This window comes from Cupressus sempervirens, chromosome 6, assembly GCF_028749045.1.
Source record: "Cupressus sempervirens isolate cs-2001-9-10 chromosome 6, ASM2874904v1, whole genome shotgun sequence".
NCBI lineage: Eukaryota > Viridiplantae > Streptophyta > Pinopsida > Cupressales > Cupressaceae > Cupressus > Cupressus sempervirens.
Window position 1 is genome coordinate 96,351,009 of NC_143123.1, and position 21,604 is coordinate 96,372,612.

The 21,604-nt window shown below is 37.4% G+C and overlaps 1 protein-coding gene across 4 annotated transcripts in view; it reads left to right on the forward strand.

Moving 5' to 3' along the window:
• RSY3 (Adenine nucleotide alpha hydrolases-like superfamily protein) overlaps window positions 1–21,604 on the forward strand; it is a 246,350-nt gene that overhangs the window by 140,419 nt on the left and 84,327 nt on the right. For all 4 annotated transcript variants that reach the window (XM_089786909.1, XM_089786908.1, XM_089786910.1 and 1 more), the window contains 3 exons: window positions 16,026–16,135; window positions 21,074–21,166; window positions 21,274–21,354. In XM_089786909.1, coding sequence (XP_089643035.1) covers window positions 16,026–16,135; window positions 21,074–21,166; window positions 21,274–21,354 — 284 coding nt within the window. The remainder of the gene's footprint in view (window positions 1–16,025; window positions 16,136–21,073; window positions 21,167–21,273; window positions 21,355–21,604) is intronic.

Genomic DNA, 21,604 nt, shown 5'->3' on the forward strand with positions numbered 1-21,604 from the left:
ATTCTTTGCATGTGCAACAAACAAAATTTTTCATACCTTCTGGTTCTCTCTTCGTAAGTAGATCAATACCTTCCTTTATCTTTGTGTCTTCTTCGTATCTAGATCTATCTTTGCTTGAGCTTCTGTTCTTTTGTATACAATAGAAGGATTTTGGTTTTGAAAACTCAATACTCTGTTCCTTACACAAATTTGATAACTCACCAAGAATTTCTACTATCCGGGTGTCAAAATTTCCTCTATCAAATGTAAGACTATCTTTCCTTAATATGTTCACCATGGATCTCCCAAAGTTTTTAAACTTTATCTTGAAGGACCTGATGCTTTGATACCAATTGTTAGAAACTATAGTCCACCAAGATAACTAGGGGGAGCGGGGTCGGGGGCGGCGGGGGGTGAATCAGTTATCCAATAGTTAAAACATTTATCTTTTAAAAAAAAACTTAACCATTTAACCAAAGTAAACAATAACCATAATAAGATGCACATAGACAATTACACCAGATATGTTAACTAGGGAAACCCTTGATCAAAGGGAAAACCCCAATGGGAATGATGTCCACAAGATGATGTACTAATATAAATATTCTTTGTTAGATGATGGACCATGTTAGGAGTCTATTACAACATTTAGTACATAGAGTTCCTGTTAGGAGACTTTGAATCCTTGTTAGGAGTTGTAGTACAATGTATGCAAGAAGAGTCCACTGCCCAAACATGCAATTTCAACTACAAGAAGAGCTCACTACTCAAACAAGTAATTTATTGTTATGTTCTTCTTTCCTTTGTTCTGTCAACTGAACCAATCACTGTTAGACCTTGTAGACCAGGTCACGAACCTCAGATCCAAATATCAAACTTCGGATCACTCAGCAAATACAAATATCATCTCTGTCCATCCATGTATGTATCATGATAATGGAAAATGTTCTTCCTTTATACCGAGTCCATAAAAAAATTCCTTGAGTCGACTGTTAGACCTTCTCAAGTAATCATTATAGGACCACACTAAGAACACGTTACACTTAGCGATAACATTAATCTTCCACCTTGCAACTTGAATAACTTTCCATACACGCAATATAATGACGAGCGATCTTAGCCACGCCATCACCAACATGTATTCTACACATCTTCAACCTTGATTCTCAGAATAACAACTCTGCTGAGAGATATAACAAGTTTACCAGAACATGCCTCTGTAAACTCTGTCTCAGAACAGACATCACCAAAACTTACATAACTTCTTCCAGACTTATCATCTCTGCTTCCGACGTTAACTACATATACTGCTTCCGACGTTAACTACATATACTAGATACTTAGATGTATCTCCCATAACCTCGGATAGTTAGAATACTCAACTAGCAGTTCGTACCAACTTGATCTTTCCGTTGTTCTTTTGTTAGATACCACAAAAAACTACTATGTTGACATCAATGAAAAACTAAGTCATGAATGAAACATATCACCATAGTAACATATCTATAATACTCTCCCATAGGAACATCATCAGCATTCATCTCTCAATAGTTTATCATCTACATTTTCTGGGGATGTGTTTCCACCCTTAAGCCACAAGTTTTGAAAATAGGGATGATTTCGGGGATGGCAAAGGATGTTTCCAAGTCGTCCCTAGCTAGCCAAGAAAAACATAAACAAGTCCCCAAAACTTAGGAAATGGTCAAGGATTTTTGAATCTTGTTGATCCTTCGAGAGACTAATTTTCCGTTTTCTAGCCATTTCAGGGATTGCTAAAAGTTTCCAATCAAAAAATAATATTGACTCCAAAAACATTAAAAAGAGATCTTTTTCCTTGTGGGCCTCGTGTGTTGGAATTGGAATAAATTATAAAATAAAAGTTTTTATATTTTATAAACCTTTAAGTTTATAACTTTGTTTATGTAACAAAGTCCTATTTTGCTTTGCATTCTCCTGTCAGACAGAGACAGATGACAGTGTTGTGTTGAAACATTATGCAAAACACAAGCCTTAGAAAGTTCTAAAAATTTAAACGTAGGTTGAAATGTTTAAACTCAAGGTTGCAAACTTCAACACAGATTTTGAAAGGTTGAATGGAGTTGTTCAACATATTATAGGTTGTGATGGCGGGTTGCAACTTGGAGAGTGAGATGGCAAGGGTTTTCAAGGTTGAGGTAAGTTTTTTATTTTTCATTTTATAATTTATTTTAAAGAGTTATTGTGTAATCGCAGTTTAAAATTCATAGGCTAGGCTATGTAATCTCTATTTAAAACTTTAAATGCTAAGATTGACAAAGATTGGTTGTGTAAATTCAAGCTTTAAAGTTTTAAGATTGATTAAAATGTTGTGTAATCTCTGTTTATACCTGTTGTATCCTAAAGGCTAAGATTGTCTGTGTAAATTTATAATGAAGTTGAACATTGTTATTTATTGTTAAAAACTTGGCTTCTTTGTTTTAAAGTTTTGAATATTTATTGGTATTCTTAGACGATGATTGAAAATGATGCTATTTTCTGTGATGATTCACTTAGATGCTAATTGCTATGCTCTATAATCATTGATGAACAATTATCTGATGAATGGAATTGATAATTTAAAACTTTTAGACTAGGTTTCTTTGATGAATGTGAAATTGATAAATATATTTGAAAATCCATACATACATATATATATACTCGTCCTCTGCTCTGGCAAAAAAAGGTCCTCGAAACCCATTTTCTCATCTCCTTGGCCTGGAAACTTGGGGTAACATAGTTTATCACCCATTGATGGCTTGTGTTGCAAAAAAAGGAGATGAGGATGGTCGAGGATGATTATGATGGTATGGCATATCTTTGGTATTCCATGCAAAAGGTTGCAGGCCTTTTAACTACTCAAAGAACTTTTTAAAGTTTGTTGGTTTATACAAGTTGCGAATTTGTCATCTATTGCTATGAACTATTGTACTATAGTCATCTCATTGAATACTTAGTGAACACATCAATTCCATGGCAAAGACATGTTTGCTCCTTGGTGGAGTTGGTAATTTAAGGAAACCTTATAAAATGTGGAATATGAAGAGTTGTGTAATGTCCCCTTTTTAGCATTTATAGCATGATGTTGTCGTTAGCCTATTTCCCCACAGTTCCGTAGGCTAACCAAGACATTAAAGGGACTTAGAGGCCATTCGGCTTAGATAGTTTCAGTTGCAAGTCTTTATGAGGGGTTTTGAGGCAACTTTGGGCATACTTACTATTTATAGTAAGTCATCTTGGACATGGTCGGGCATCCAGGGGCAGCGGTATGTCGATGGTAATTGTTTAAAATCGACAAGAAGACTTGTTTATCATTGATAAGATTTGTTATGCATTGATAAAGCTATTTTATAAAGTTAAATTTAATATTTAACTTTATTAATGCATAGACTATAGTTTGTGGGAAATATTTAAATTAAAAGAGTCCCCTTTATTTTATAACACATTGGAGACATAAGTTACATAAAAGGAGTTATGTTTTATCCCACATGGAGAAAACGAAGGATTGAGCTCTTGTGAGAACACTATAAAAGAAATAGAAGAGCTTCTTTTTAGGAGGCTTGGAAAATATCAAAGAAATTGAAAAATTTTCTAGAGATTATGTCTCAATAGTTTGAAGGACGAAATCCCTTCAAGCTGAAAATCTTGACGCCATTGAAAGATATGGTCTTGAGATTTAACATGGCAGTAGTCCGAAAAAACAGATATGAAAAAGAAGTCCGAAAAAGCGGAACCGAAAAAGTAGGCTGAAAAAGCAGTCCGTAAAAGCAGACGGAAAAAGCGGAACCGAAAAAGCAGGCTGAAAAAGCAGTCCGTAAAAGCAGTTCAAAAAGCAAATCCGAAAAAGCAGTTCGAAAAAGCAAATTGAAAAAGCAAAGCAGAAGGGGCAGCATTGAAGGAAATTATTATAGCCATCTACAACCAGGTTCCCTTATTAGTATTGTTTTTAGGGTATTATAAGTTTTAGCTGTAAGTGTGCATTATACCAGCATTATCATTTTGTAATCCATGTAAATGCCAAAGTCTTGGCCATATTTCATGAGCATTGTATTTGAAATTTCATTGCAATTAAGAAGATAATAGTTGCTAGTGTCATTTAAGCAATTCAATATCATTATTTATCAGCTAGTTAGTTTGCATACCAACTGTTTGTAAAAATGCCAGTTGGTTGTAGGTATTCATTTCTCATGCTTAGATCATATATATGCACCGAATATTGTCAAAATTAGTAGCACACTCATGTTAGGTCATTGTGTAGTCCTTTTGGAGTCTTCTAGCAAAAGATTCTCATTGATGCAAATTGAAGAAAGAGTCATTTAAAGCCAGATAAAATACTATATCAGTCATACGTCCCTTGCATGTGAATTGTTTGATGAAATTCCTTGAGCTTTCATCAGCATTTTTGAGAGTAGATTTGAGGGGGGTCATTACAGTGGTATCAGAGCTTGCTTGCAAAGTGTTTGACGAAATGTCAAACAACTGAAGTATAAAGATTTTTGGTGTTTGAAGAAGTTATAACCTATTGGGGTTATTACAGTGGTATCAGAGCGGTTTCCTGCCATCCTGTAGAGGTCTTATTGGGAATTTGGAATAGCCAGATAGAGAGAAAAAAAATGTTTGACAAAATGAATGCCAGTCCAGATCAGGGAAAGGAAAGATTCTTACAGTTATTAGACACCTTAGCACAGGGATAGCGATCAGCAGAGCAGAGAGCACAGGAACAGAGTCAGAGATTGGAGCTTATGATGCAGATGATGGCTCGTCAAATGGGGTTGAATGCTAATGTGGGTGGAGGAAATAATCAGAATGGTAATAACCAGAGTGGTAATAATCAGGATAGGACACATAATGGAGGCGAACAAGTGGGGAACAATTTCGGTCATGTACTCCAGCAATCTAGGACAGTGAGTTCGAGGCCCATTATTCCCACATTTCCTCCTAGAGCTCCAGAGCAGCCCGTACCAGAGCCCCAGATCACTGATATACAAGACCAGCTGAGGAGAGATTGGGAAGCTGGAGGTCCAGATTTTACTACTGCAATTACCTTTAGGGAGTATATAGATGTGCGGATGAAGCATATGCCACATGGACATGACAGGAACTAGAGCTATGAGCTATGGAAGAAAGTAGGGAAACTTCAGTTACCATATTATGATGGCTCGGGGAAGTCTACAGCAAGAGCTTGGGTTCAAAGGCTTGACACATACTTTCAAATGAATCCTATGCCTGAGGAAGAGGCTATTAAGTATGCAGCAATTCACCTGGATGGGTTAGCACACGAGTGGTGGTACATGGTATGGTCACTATGGGTCAGGCACACATTACCTCATATGTGGAGTTTAAGGAGAGACTGATTGAACGTTTTGATAGGCCTAAGGATCGTACCTTCCCTATGACAGGCAAAAACTTGTATGAGGAGTTTAACAGACATGTTGATTCGATACAGGGAGACATTAGCACATCTTCAAGTAATGGTTTATCTGCATCATCTTCACAAGTAGAAGGGGTTACAGACGTTGTGCAGGATGAGCCAGAAGGTGATATCACAGGGACACCGGATTGTCCGATTGAGACAGATAGTGATTCCAGTACAGTTGGGCTGGATGAAGTTACAGTAGTTGAGGATACTGTCATGTTTGAGGATAGTACAGTTGATCAGAAAGTGAGCATTCAGGACTTTGCAGAAAATGAGTATCAGGCACAGTTGGATGCTTCTTCACATGAGATAGAGGCTAGTAGCTCTTTACTTGGTTTGGCAAGCTAGCTGAAGACAAGGGACAAGAATATTGTCACGGCTTTATCTCATCATGACAGGATACATGGATTGATTGAGAATCACATTTGGATTATTCAACTGCAGGAGAGACAAAAAGTAGTCACAACAGGTTCTTCTTGTGACGACTTACAATAGATCAAGGAAGGCATGGAGGCAATGAAGTTAAGTTACATACACCTACTTTCAGATCGCGATCATATCCTTAATCTTGCAAGGATCTATTTAGATGTAGTGAAGAAGGAGGAGAAGGAGGTTGACCGGTTTTTTCATGAACTGGAGGATACTTGGAATTCCTTGGTGTGTACTCAGTTGGCTCTCCAAGATTCTAAGAGACACGTGGATGAGCTTTGTCTTGAGGTGAGTTCAGTTCGAGAGTTGGCGCGTATACCAGGGACTCAGTTTTCTTTTATAGTCGGGTCACACGTTGATGATGATATGAGTATGTCTAGCATTCACACTCCAGATTCAAAGATTGTAGACAGGTGCGTGAAGTCAGTTGGTATTGTTCACATTACTCAGGTGAGAAGTTTGCTTGAATTGCCAGCTGGTTTCCGTTCATGGATTAGATGTTGCGATCCTTATCTTAGTACCTTGGATCGTTTTGACTGGAGATATCTATCATTCTTTAGTAGTAGTATCTGTTGCACCATCATGGACTTGATTAGTAGTTTGCCAAGTGTAGTTCTCATCCATGCCAACAACTTGTTTGATGCTGGATTTAGTTTTTACACACCTGTGTTGGGCATTGTTCATATATCCAGTCGACCATTCTTGTTGGAATGGGTTAATGATCTCTTAGATATGACAGAGTTTACAGAAGAGTCCCAGGATCTGAGTATTACAGATGATAGCTATTCTAAGGTTACTCCTTTGGATAGTGTACCAGGGATAGAGTATAGGAGTGCGACCAGTCGGCACAATCATGTGTCTAGTCAACTGAGAGTTGGTGAGCGAGACATTTCTATCGCTTGCGAGCATTTCGATGCTGCTCGGTAGTTGTTAACAGTTTATGGATGGGGTTCTCCTATTAGTGATGAGCAAGGAGGCAGTTATCTTTCCTTGACAGAGATCCACTCTTTATGGGAGGCTATCCGGATTTTGAAATAGAATTATATGCAATTGGCAGCCGACAGAGATTATCTTATGGAGTGGGGCAGTACAGCATATGATGCATTATTGGTCAAGGAAGATGAGGTGAGTGAGCTTACTCAGCAGCTCGAGGTGACTTATGAGTTTCTTGAGAGTACACAGTTGGCTTTCGAGGAGTCACAATTTCATTTAGCTAAGGTGACCATGGAGTTAGAACGACTTCAATCTTTACCAGATTTTGTACAATCACAGACCGTGGTGTCTGGTGATCCAAGGATGTCCATGATCGAGGTTGATAGAGGTAGTGGAGATGAGGATATATCTGTCCACGACACTAGTATTGGCATATTTGGTTCGTTTCCACTGAAGATAGGTTCAACTGAGTTGGGCGTTGCAGCTGAGCATTGTGGTATGTTCGACTTGGGGGGCACAGAGACTAGTGATGTTGTTGATTCTGCGCCCTTGGCTATATCATCCTCTGACTCAGTTGATGATCAGTCACAGTTGGTCGTATCACGACTACAGGATGAGTCCTTGACTGGGATTCGTTCTTTTTACCAACATTATACTACAAGGTATGTTCATCAGTTTGCATCGGATCCAAGTGTTGAGGACTTGATGGCCGTCAGATTTGGTTTGGGTTCTAGTTCTTGCTATTTATCATGTGATGACTATTTGCCATCAGTGATGCATGGGAGTTATGGTTATGAGATAGTGGCCGGTGATTTACAGAGTTGTGCTGATTGCAGTAGGTGTGCAATGTGTGGATTCTTGGTATTTGGTGCAGTTTCATGCTAGAGTATTTACCATTGTTGCAGAGTTGTATTGTACATTCCGCATAGGCTAGTGGGATGCGTTGATGGTATTTACTATGTTGGCAGTTTGGGTTATCTACTCTACTTGGGTTCTGATACTTCGAGAGCTTGTTTCTCATGGGTTCCTGACTTTGGAGTTTGGGTGAGTTGTATTCGTCAGTTTGATTATGGATTCCTCTTGGTAAATTTTCAGAGGTTGTTGCCAGAACCTATGTTGACTGACAACAGTATAAATCATGACTACATTTGGGATCTAGGTGGATTGATTGGGTTGTTGTTCGGCCATTGCTTGAGGATAAGCAATTTTGGGAAGGGCGGACTGTAATGTCCCCTTTTTAGCATTCATAGCATGATGTTGTCATTAGCCTATTTCCCCACGGTCCCGTAGGCTAACCAAGACATTAAAGGGACTTAGAGGCCATTCGGCCTAGATAGTTTCAGTTGCAAGTCTTTCTGAGGGGTTTTGAGACAACTTTGGGCATACTTACTATTTATAGTAAGTCATCTTGGACATGGTCGGGCATCCAGGGGCAGCGGTATGTCGATGGTAATTATTTAAAATTGACAAGAAGACTTGTTTATCATTGATAAGATTTGTTATGCATTGATAAAACTATTTTATAAAGTTAAATTTAATATTTAACTTTATTAATGCATAGACTATAGTTTGTGGGAAATATTTAAATTAAAAGAGTCCCCTTTATTTTATAACACATTGGAGATATAAGTTACATAAAGGGAGTTATGTATTATTCCACATGGAGAAAACAAAGGATTGAGCTCTTGTGAGAACACTATAAAAGAAATAGAAGAGCTTCTTTTTAGGAGGCTTGGAAAATATCAAAGAAATTGGAAAATTTTCTAGAGATTGTCTCAATAGTTTGAAGGACGAAATCCCTTCAAGCTGAAAATTTTGACGCCATTGAAAGATATGGTCTTGAGATTTAACATGGTAGTAGTCCGAAAAAGCAGATACGAAAAAGCAGTCTGAAAAAGTGGAACCGAAAAAGCAGGCTGAAAAAGCAGTCCGTAAAAGCAGTCAGAAAAAGCGGAACCGAAAAAGCAGGCCGAAAAAGCAGTCCGTAAAAGCAGTTCAAAAAGCAGATCTGAAAAAGCAGTTCGAAAAAGCAAATCGGAAAAGCAAAGCAGAAGGGGCAGCATTGAAGGAAATTATTACAGCCATCTACAAGCAGGTTCCTTTGTTAGTATTGTTTTTAGGGTATTATAAGTTTCAGTTGTAAGTGTGCATTATACCAGCATTATCATTTTGTAATCCATGTAAATGCCAAAGTCTTGGCCATATTTCATGAGCATTGTATTTGAAATTTCATTGCAATTAAGAAGATAATAGTTGCGAGTGTCATTTAAGCAATTCAATATCATTATTTATCAGCTAGTTAGTTTGCATACCAACTGTTTGTAAAAATGCCAGTTGGTTGTAGGTATTCATTTCTCATGCTTAGATCATATATATGCACCGAATATTGTCAAAATTAGTAGCATACTCATGTTAGGTCATTGTGTAGTCCTTTTGGAGTCTTCTAGCACAAGATTCTCATTGATGCAAATTGAAGAAAGAGTCATTTAAAGCCAGCTAAAATACTATATCAGTCATACGTCCCTTGCATGTGAATTGTTTGATGAAATTCCTTGAGCTTTCATCAACATTTTTTAGAGCAGATTTGAGGGGGGTCATTACAGTGGTATCAGAGCTTGCTTGCGAAGTGTTTGACGAAATGTCAAACAATTGAAGTATAAAGATTTTTGGTGTTTGAAGAAGTTATAACCTATTGGGGTTATTACAAGTTGTCATTGTTTGGTTTTCCAACTTGTTATTTCATCTTCCATTATTCATGTATGGAAGGGTGGAGGAATGTTAATATTTCTTTCCCATGCAGTTTGTTGCGTTAGCACCCATTTCAATGGTTGCATGTGTGTTTGTGAGTCTATTCATGGTGAGGGTGTTGTTTGTGTTATTGAAGCTTTGAGATTGTGATTGTTGCTTATTGAAGCTACTATGGCAATGTAAACATTTCTAATCAACCTTTGCATGGTTGAGCGAAAGTGTTTTGTTTTTAGAGCTGGAGTTATATTACCCGACACTAGGTTTTCTTGAGGGAATCTTGACACATTCATGTTCATGTTTCTTTTATATTATATTAAATTGACGAGATGGTGTATGTTATTCACTTGATAAGCCATGTTTCTTTGCTGACTTGACAACCATTAGAGATGGTTTGCTATGTAAATTAAGGCTTTGCCAAAACTACTGCGTTGGATATTTGTTTCTATTGGCATCGTGAGGAATATCCTTCCTGTCTACATATCATTTTCATTACATATTGGAGAGGGAAAATTACGAAAAGCACTGCAATTTGCATTTGGGGGGGGTGTGCTACATGGAAAGAGTCAAAGATAGTGGAGGAAGGTGAAGAGGTTGGTGAGTATGAAGTCTAAGAACAAATCAAGATTTAATCTCATTTGATTCCCTTCTACAAAAATGATTGGTTGTGTAGACTCAAGCTCTTCTAATCTTGTAGAGGTTAATGAGACCTTTGACATGTTTGGGAATGACGGAGCAACAATTCATGTGAAACCCACCCCCACCCCCCCCCCTCCCTACCACCGCCACTCCCTAACATTCCATAGTGGCCATCTTCTTGTTATTGTTCAGTGTAGTTTGGCGAAGTTGAGCTCCCCTATACAGGTGGTAGCACCTGTGTTAGATTTCTCAGGAACTATTGCAAATGTAATAGCACTACCTTCTTCGGTATGTATTTTCCAAATGCATTGACCTTTTTATATGAGGAATAAATCAAGAAGAGACTTGTCCCTTCATGGGACATGAATTGAGGGGCATTCCTATTCATTAAGATAATTAATATAATAGCAAACGTAAGTGAGTGTGTGTGTGTGTGTGTATCATTTTAATTATATTAACTTGATCTCACAGGTTTATCCTACTAAAGCTACCAAAACATCAACACTCCCTCTTAGCTAGGGAGGATAAACATATGATGATATATTAACTCAAGTAATAAATGAATAACTTTGATCAGAAGATATTTAACATTTTGATATCTCATTTGATATCATGAGTCTTAGTCTTCCAGGGTATCAAAGATATTCACCAAATACTCTGAGTAATGGTCTTCAGAGTATCAACACTTGAAACTCACCATGTACTCAATAAGGTAATGGTCTACAGAATATCAACATATGATATTCACCATTTTGATATCATATTTGAATATTGGTCTACAGAATATCAACATAAGATATTCACCAAATACTCTTTGAGTAGTGATCTCCAAAATAAGATGCAAGATATTCACCAAGTACTGTGAGTAATGGCCTCCTGAATAGCAAGTCGTATGATATTCACCACATACTCTATGAAATGGCCTCTAGAGCATCAAATTCGCATAACATTCACCATATACTCAAAATGTTTATGAGGTATGTGCACACGCATTCTCATAAGTCTTACCATATAAACATCCACAATGAAAAAGTATAATCTATTATGATCTACATAGACATCGTAAGATATCCATCATAATAGAAAAATTATGTTATTGTAAGATCCTCACCTTTCAATAACTTTTACAAATACAAGTGATAATCATTTGGAAGTCGTCACTTCCTCATGATGTACACAGGAGATAGGCCCATTCAAATCACATAGTCACGAGGTATACTCATGAATTGCAGTCCTCTTAATTGCTACAATTTATTGATCACTGGAGAATTCATCTCAACGTGCTTTACTTCCTCTGAATCAATATGTTTGAGATCACCGAAGATTGATTGAGTTACATCCTCTATTTGCTCCCTCTCTTTCAAGGTTGCCTCCGGTAACATGATAGGCTCCCTTTGAATTTCAATCTCCTTCCTGCAATAACATTCTCGGAGAAAAATTAAGACAAACAACTCTTTTGATGCTAATAAGAATATTAACATTATTTAAGATGATAATAATTCAACTCATACTTATTAATAACATAAATAACTCTTTATTGTATGTTTTTAATAATAGAAATAAGATAATAATACTCAATTTTTACCTTTCATACTCTCATAACCAATTTCTTAATATTTAAACATTATATGAATATATTAAATATAATCTTAGAATAAATGCAAATATATATACATACATGTATATAATTATTTGCCATGTATACTCTCAATTATATATCCCATATAATATTAATTTAAAGTTAGAAAAGAATATTTATAAAAACAAATGAGGCAAATGTTAATACTTATCTTATTGAGTTGATGCCCGACGCCTTTACCCCTTATTGTCGTATCCCTTTGTAGATAATTGTAAAGTGACTCTCTTGTAATATATTTAGCGGGCCCAGTTATTAAGTCAAATAATTTCCACCAAATCAATGAGCAAGTCAAGTTGTCCAAATCAGGCATTGTATCACAAATCAACAACATGGTATAGGCGGGGATTGTTCACCATGAACATTTTCCTCTAAGCTCTTAATACACATGCTCAACAACAGATAGATGCAAGCATGTCCAACTCATGATTTGAAACATGACAAGAGTTTCCTCGTTGCCTATAGGTGACAATCACTTATGAATCCACTCTTTACATAAACTCAAACTGTCAGTTGCAAAGTTTCAACAGTGACGATGTTTACTGTCTAACTACTCCCAAATGCAATCTGTGTGATCAACACCCAATCACGATACTATGTGGCTTAATACGTGGTGGCACAGTGATTTTGATTCAGTTTGCCTTTATCGATTTGGGATACGCTATAGGTAGACTTGCACAATCCTATGTTGAGTGTATAGCCTGTGCTTTAAAGCCGACTGTCTTTAGTGTCAGGCTGTTCTGTGTATATCCATAGTTTAAGAGTCGTTGCTTTTAATAAAGTTTAGATATTGGCAAATTCAGTGCATCCAAACCACTAACTCGAGTGTTATGTTTTTTCTAATAGCTTTTCGTGCCAACTGTAAGTAACAATTTATCCTCCATTGACCATTATCTTTCAATCATGTTTGCAAAAGGTAATATATTAATTTGTAACTTCCTTCATTACTTTGAATCACTTCTTTTCTTGATCTTCCTAAATTTGCAGTTTGGCTTTGATACCATGTTAGATTTCTTAGGATTTGCTGTAAATGTAATAGCACTGCCTTCTTCGGTATGTATTTTCCAAATGCATTGATCTTTTTGTATGAGGAATAAATCAAGAAAAGACATGTCCCTTCATGGGACATGAATAGAGGGACATGCCTATTCATTAAGATAATTAATATAATAGCAAACTTGTGTGTGTGTGTGTGTGTGTGTGTGTGATTTCAATTATATTAACTCGATCTCACAAGTTTCTCCTACTAAAGCTACCAAAACATCAACAATCTGCAATGAAATGCAAGTTCTGTATTAGTTTCATTTGAAACCCTTCTATGAGAATGATTTGTTATGCAGATACAAACTTTTCTCATCTTGGTGTAATGTCCTTGTATTGGCTGACATCATTTTGTGTGCCGGATCAGTCTATCATGGACTCTCGTAGACGGGTGGTTGTGATGAGAGTCATTTTGGCATTTATTTGGTGATTGGATGACTCATTATGCTCTTGGAGATATTATTTTATTTGTATAATTCTAAACTGAGTTGCACTTTTTAGTAAAGTTATTTATTATAAAAGTGCATTATAATGAGATTTTATAATGGATGTTTCTAGAAGTTCTTAGTAACTTCTTAGAAAAGGATGCTTCTAGAAGTCCTTAGTAACTTCTTAGAAAAGTAAATAAATAGAGGGCTTGGGCTTCCATTTGGATATACCGGATTTGATAATTCTACTACATTTTCTCTTGAGCATTTGTGGCACCATCTAGGTCTGCAAATATTCAGCATAATCTTTGAGAATGATACCTCTCAAGAGATTGCATAACTGAGGAAGTGAAAGACCTTCTGAAGGGTTGCACTTTGAAAGTGGTATTCAGCTATTTCAAGTTGAGCTTAATTTGAATACTTAGACTACCTGAGGGTTTGAGTTTTTGGAAGCAGTCCACAAAAATAGTCCGAAAAAGCAAATCCGAAAAAGCAGTCCAAAAAAGTAAGTCCGAAAAAGCAGTCCGAAAAAGAAGATCTAAAAAAGCAGATCCGAAAAAGCAGTTCGAAAAAGCAAAGCGAAAAAGAAGATATAAAAAAAGCAAGTGAAAAAGCAGAATAGACAAAAGCAAAGCAGAAAGGCAACATTGGAGAAAAATATTACAGCCATCTACAATCAGGTTCCTTTGGATATTACATGCATTGTTCTTATCATCTAGATGCATATTAGGAGGTAAGGCTGTAGGTGAAAGTTGTAATAGATTTAAGCATTATTCATGTGGATGTAAGCCAAGAGTCTTGGCCATTTCATACTAGCATTGTAGTTGACATTTTATGTGCAATAAAGGAGACATAAGTTGCTGGTCTGATATAGTGTAATTGAATATGTATTTATCATTCAAGATCAGCTTATTAGTTTGCATGCCAATTGTTTGACAAAATGTCAATTGGCTGTAGGTTCTCTTTTTTGGCATAAATAATGTTATAATTTTGCATCCCAAGTGTTTGTCAAAATTACTAGTTGCTGTAGCTGCATGTTGCAAGTAGTTTCAGTCACATATATGCATTGAATATTGTCAAAATAAGTTGCACATTCATGATAGGTCATTGTTTAGTCAATTCAGAGTCTTCTTGCAAGCATTCTTATTGATGCTAAGTGAAGGAAAGAGCCATAAAAGCAAACTGAAATTTTATATCAGTTATGTGACCCTTGTATGCAAAGCTTTTTCTTGAACCTTATTAAGCATTTTGGGATCAGATTTGAGTAGGGTCATTACACTTGGAGAGATATATGAGACTTTTTACATGATTGGGAAGGACAAAGCAGAAATTCATGTGAATCACCCTCCTACTCTCCTCAACATTCTATAGAAATCATCTTCTCATTTGTTCAGTGTCTTTTGGAGAAAATAAACTCTCCTATACATGTGGGAGCATCTGCAATAAATCCCAGGTGTTGTATTTCTTGGGCTTAGCAGAGCTTTTTGTGATGATGAAGAGTTGTTGGAGGGATTCAAGAAGGCCTTAGAAAACTATACTCTGATGAGGAGACATGAAGATTGAAGGTAGGGTGTGTCAATTTCTTTGATCTTGGTGGCTTCTAATGATTAACTAAACAGGATGGGTATGACGCCGGTGATTGCTGGAGCCTACATAGCAGCTTTACTTTATCCTGGTGCGTGCTAGTCATCTTCCCTTTGACAGTTATTTTCTCCATTGCTGGGAGGACCTGGTTCACTTACAACTTTATACACTCCATCAAGAGGAACAAGTTTACTTCTTGTAGAATGGAGAATTGCAAAATGATTGAGTCATAGAGACTCTTGTAGCATGAAAGGATGTTAGAAATTGAGAAGCTTCTGCAGGTTGGCAAGGATTATGGAAAGTGGGACTGGTAGGTATTCCATTGGATAAGCTATGTACTGCTTATTTCTGGTCAAACAGCAGTCAAATGATCAAATGAAATCTGCAGATCACATTGACCAGATTTTATACTGCTGTGGTGAAGTCAGCATACCTTTTTGCCAGCAAAATCTGCTTTTTTGACCTTGGACCTTTGACTGGTGGACATTATTGAGGATCCTATCCTTATATGATAAAGGCTGGTGTGGCTCTAGCCAGCCTAATTAACTCTACTATCATGATAAATATTGTGTAAAGCTGGGTCGGTCAGGAGACAAAAGTAGGCTTGCTAATGACTTTACAGTCAAAAAATTTAAGATCTGCAACAAACAAAATGACAATTGTGATGATGCCCTAAAAATTCTTGATGTTTATAAGGTCAAAAACTGCAAATGATGTAGTTAAGCAAGAGCAATCAGGAGCGAAGGTAGGTTTGTTTATAACTTTTTAGTCAAAAAAAAAGTTGCAGCTAACATAATTACTTTGACATGAGGATGCCATAAAAGAGAATGAAGTGGGGACAAGGTCAAAGCTTTGATTATGCAGTCACACATTTTTCTGTGTCTTTGGTCTTAGGCAAAACTGTAGTAGTTTGAACAAATTTATTTACTTTTTTCTGCATGGGAGGTATACCCGGGACTGTAAAAATGGTGTTCCATTTTTGAAGCTTGATAATTACTGTGGTTGGTGTCATTATAGAGTAATCTTTTATCTTTTATTGACAAAATGTTTTTTTTTCATCCTTTTCAAGAGCTCCACTGTTTAAAACTGAATTCTATACCATAAGCAGTCTAACCTATTTTCTCTTTAAAAACTTGAGCAGGTGCAATGCTTGTCTGACTCTGGTTGTTCACCCTGCCAGGCAAATTCAGAACTGAAGTACAAATGCTTATTTCTGGATGTCGAAGAGTACGAGAAGTTTTAAACAGGACTTGTGATAATTTGATGAAGGAAGTACTGTCTCTTGATGCTGTAAGTTGTTAAAAATTCAATAAATGGTCCTTGTCTTTAACCATATCTCTTATATATGATGCTCGCCTTCTTTTCTCTATGAAGTAAAGAAACTTACTATTTTGTGAAGGTTGATATCAAACTTCACTAATCTGAGAAGTGGGTCTTCTTGGAAGGTTTTTGATGCCTATAAGATTTTTTCTCATTCAGGATTTTTTATGTGAATGCCAGCTAAACATTTGCATTCTCTGTGAGTTTTGTATTAGATATTTTGTTTGCACCTTAACTATTTTTATAAGACGTACTTTTTACATTTGTGGGTTTAATGTAGAAAGATGTCAGGTAACAAGAATTTCGTGTTTACAGGCCGAGAATATATAGAAAATTCCTGCCATCTCTAATTAATATGGCAGGTCAATTTAATATCCTCAAATGAATATGTTATGATATTTACCCAATTTTTTTCGACGCCTATAATTTCCTAGGGTTGGCTTCACTAACAAAATTAAATATTAATAATATTTGATTCCAGTAGCTATGGATGATAAATTATCTAGTTTGAAGTGGCAGATAAGGAACAGCACTAAATTAGATAAACCTATAGCCAGAAATAAGAGTTGAATTGACAATTAAAATGTATGCAGTTGATGCAGCAATAGGATGATGAACAAATAAACCAGAATATATAATTAGTGTGAACTCAGCTTATTCAAATTGAAGGTTTTATTCATATAGTCATTGCGTTTTACTTAGTAGTATTGGGCCAATTCCACAATGATTTGTCAAACTCTGCTGCTGATTTATGTTGTGAAAAATTGATATTATGGGCCTATGAAGACATCAGATTGTTTGTAACTCTAAGTGTTTTCTTTCTCAATGAGTTTCAGAATAAATTAATCACTGTGACCTTGAAAGATATGGATTCCTGAAAACCAATTTTGAATTGTAGATTTGAAAGGATTTATCATTAATTACAAACTGAAAATAAATGAAATCTGTATAATGGCGCTCTTTTTAGTGAAATCAATTCAAGAAATTGGTGGTTTTAATCCTAAGATTCCAGATCTACAAGGTTTTTGTCTCAAACCAGAAAATAGAATGGTTGATCAGTAGACCTCCTCCTTGCTTGGCCTCTCGTAAATAGATTTTTCCTCCAAAAGACATAACTCTTCAAATTTCCTTCATGATTTGAAAGATCCCTAATAGGATTCCAATGGCTGGTGGTTGGAGAGAAGTCCATTTTTTTGGGTCAATCTTATGTTTTTTTTTTTTTTGAATTTTTCTAGTTTTCTTATTTTTCCATGCTTATTTCGAAATATAAAATGCAAGTACAAGAAATGAGAAGTATAGAGATAAAGTAAATGCAATTACTTTCACATTGTTTACCGTACAGGGTAAGAAGCTTAACACATGTAGTATAACACGATTCAGCGCAGAACTGATACTTTATTCATATATGCACTCAATGATTACACTCCGAATACAATGACTACAATGATCACAATGATGATTCCGAAGTCCATTTTGGACCTGTACATATACCTTTCCGAAGGGATGATTCAAGTGTCACGCACCCGTTCGGATACTACTCTACCCATCGGCTACACAATACATTTTACCAACAACATCATCCCCCCCAAAAGAAAAGTTGTCTTTGGACGACGATACAACAAAACTCAAAATAAACAAAATACATCGTGCATAAATACTAGACAGAGGGATGCGTCCTCGGTGTAGTGGCCATCCGCATTCTCAACTCGTTCAGCTCTGCCTGTAGCTTGTAGACCTGTTCCTTCCTAATCTTCAACTCTGCTTCTGCTTCCATCTGAAGTTCTAGGGCTGATTGCATCGTCTCTCCGACTTCTCCCAACTCCTCCTTCTTTGCTGCCAATTGTTCTTTTTCTGCTAATAGAGCTGCCCTCTTGGATTGCCAGGCCGCCCTCTCAGATTCCCAGGATGCCCTCTCTGAAGCTAACCTGGCAGCTGACTCCTTCTGAGCTCTCTTAGTTGCTACCTGATCCGCCTGACTCTTCTGAAGAGTGTAGTACGCCTCCTTGTATAACTTCGCCATCTCATGATCAAAGCCTCTACTCGACTCTCCATCTCAGGTTCTCTCATCGTGGCCTAGTCCTACCACATCTCCGCAGTCTCCACATTTGGCCATCCCCTCTCCTCAAAACAAACTGTAAAGGCAGCTGGACATTGCAACCTCATAAAGGATACGACTCTCTCCAGCTCCTTCACTGCTGACTCCAACGCCTGAGTTTCTGTCGAATCTAACACCTAGCGAGTCCGAGTTGCTAGGGCTGCTACATTCGCCAAAAATGTCTCTCTCATCCCTCTCTCGCACTACTGGGTGTTCCTACTGTGCACCCATAGCCCTCTCCACTACCTCCGCCATATGCTCAACAACGCTATGCGGTACTCCCTCACTCTGTGTCTACCCAACCTCCTGTAATGGGTTCTCCGGAATTGCTTCCCGTGTGGTTGTCGGCAAGTATGTCACTTGAGGTGCTGAGGTTTAGTGAAACTTTGTACTCAGGAAAGCACTCACCTTCTGGGTTCGACTCTCTCTGTCCTGCTCAGGTGATGCCAGCAGTGCCGTATCTACTGTAACCACTGCATTAGAACCCACTACATCCAATCAGACACTTGATGTCCCCAACTCCTCGCCTACCGATACCTCCATCACCCCTATTTCTGTATCCATCTCCATATCAGTTACCAAAGTCTCTCCTATATCTGATAGTCTCACGAGCTGGCTCGCTCGGTACCTCCGAAGCTGCTATCTCCGTCGGTGATGAATGTGACTCTGCTACAACTCGTGTCTCTATAGTAGGCTGCGTCGTAGCTGAAACTGTTATCATCGCCACTGGCTGCCTGAACTGTCCAAACCCTGGAATACCATTTATGCCTACAGGAATCAAGTGTGTCATTGCCTAAAGTAGAGGCCGCGAAAATCTCAGAAGAAGAAGATTGCAGTACATCGATAGACATAGAAGAAGGGTGACAGGAGGTTAAAAAAAAATGACGCCGTGGGGGCACTGCCCTTCAACCCCGCTGGGGGCGATGCCCCCTAGACTCCCAATCGGTGTGGTTATCAGTCGTGGGAAATGTGACTAGTTGATGAGACCTGGAGCTGTTGCAGGCATAGTGTGTTAGAGGTGGAGAGACCACAGAGCAAGTCCTTCGATAGAGGTGATACGCTTGGAGTAGGTGTTAGACGTGAGGCTGTCTTGGTGGATGCATAGAGAGCTCAAGAGGAGCTGATCATCCAGTTGAAGGCAGTTCAGCGACACTTGGCTCAGAGTACCCAGGAGTTGGAAGCAGAGAAAGCAGCAAGGGTGACTATCAAGGTCAGCTAAGGAAACAATATTGTGTTAGCAGAGGCTACAGATGCAACGTATTTTGGAGACCAGTTTGATGCAGGCACGGAACGAATGTGAAAGTGGTGTGATGGAAACATATCTATCTTGTTATAGTTAGTCAGTTAATGTATCCTGTTTTATTAATCTGTTTCGGATATTTTGTAATTATTGTCCGGAGACAACTTTTTCTTTTGGAGGGATGATGTCGTCAGTAAATATTGAGTAGCCGACGGGTCCCTTCAAAAAGGTTATTGTCATGTAGCCGACGGACCCCTTCAAGAAGGTTCATCGGAAAGTATTTATACATCCTTCGGGATCATTGTAATCATCATTATAAGCATAATGTAATGTCTTTGGGTATGCAAATAATAGAAGGAGATCTGCTATTCTTATCTATTGTCTATATGCATTAATTCATTTACCCCAGTACGGTAAACACACACCAATGAACTGCTAACTTAGTTGCAACCAAAATAATGTCTACAAATTTTTACCTGGTCTGTACGGCCAGATAGATCATGTAATCAGCAAATAGAAGAATGAGAAATTTGATACAAACCTGATCTGATATATCTCAACTGGGTCTGATCTGCTGTAATGTCCAAATTTGCTGAGAATGATAAAATACTTTGCTTTTTTAATCCCCATGTCCAACTGAGCATAGTAATGGGATGCCACCACAAACTAAGAAATTCTGCTGAAACTACTCTTTCAAACTCTAATGCCCCTTTGGAAGCCAACCTGGAAGACTGGTGAATGCAAATTGCTGTACTGACACAGTTCTACTATGTAAAGCATAATCTGCCAAATAATTCTGATCTGATCTGAATCCTCCTCCAAATCTGAAGATACCATGAAAAATAACTATGTATTGTGATGCAACTGATTCCTGGAAAGCCGGGGTTTCATCCAGCACTCTCTACTTCCAAGTGCTTCCATTCTCGGAAGCCAAAAAGCTGTTCTAACCCTTGCCAACTTGAAACTCCAAATGCTGGTTTCGATGGGACTTGCTAAAATGGTACATTGGAGCCAGTGACAAGTGTTGGAAACCAGGGAGTAATGCACAAAGTTGTGTAGGGCAAAGTTTTGCTGGGAAGGCCTGACAAGTGTTGCATTGGAGTGTATATGCCCTAACATACTAAAATAATCAAATCAACAAATGCAATAACACACTAGTGTAAGCTTGAAATGATCCAAAACAAAAATTAATGTGAATAGATTGGAAAATACACAATTAGGCAAGTTAATGGATAGCTTGATGGGGTTTTGGTAGAGAGCAACAGGTTGAAAGAAATAATGACAAAAACTGGCATGTCAAAGAAAGGTAGAAAAAATATCAAATTAAACCAATGAATGCTTGAGGGTGAAGAGGAAATTGAGAATGATCTGCGGGTAAATTTGTAAAGATTGAGGGGTTGCAACATCAAAATGAAGCACATTGAAAACTGAAGTCTGAATAGTATGTGCAAAACCAACAAAATATTAATAATTGGAACTTGTGGGACAACCACTTTAGCCTATATTAAACAATTATTTTTAAACATGTTTTATATATGTATTCAATATGACCCTTGGGCTTTGTAAATTGCAGGAATATGGTTATGCTGTAGTGGATGTTCAAAAAATCTCTGCAAGAAATGTCAGTGATGTATACCTTTCACGGTTTTTGGTCTTCTTGTTACAGGTAACATGAAGTGATAAGAGGCCTAAGTTGAAGTTAATGCACATTTTCATTATCTAAAAATCGACTGATGGTGATGGATATTTGCCTTGCATGCTTTCATGTTGCAGTTCATTTCTCAAAAGCATAAGCCTGTCAGAGGAAGAGCTATTGAAATGCTTATCAATTACATTCACAATTATCCATGCAAGGTCTGTTAAACCATTATTATTTTAAGACACGCTTAACTGTTTTCTTACTACTTCCATTATGATGAGAAAGGCTATTTGTGTTTGCAATCCTGCTTGGTTGTTATATCTGTGTTTCTCAATATGTAGAACACTTTTTATAACTTCCTTGCATTACTGCATTCAACTCCATAATAACTGCATTATCAATAATTTATTCCAATGCAATCATCATACATACAGAAGTTCTAAAATTTAGCTTTTTGGATGCACC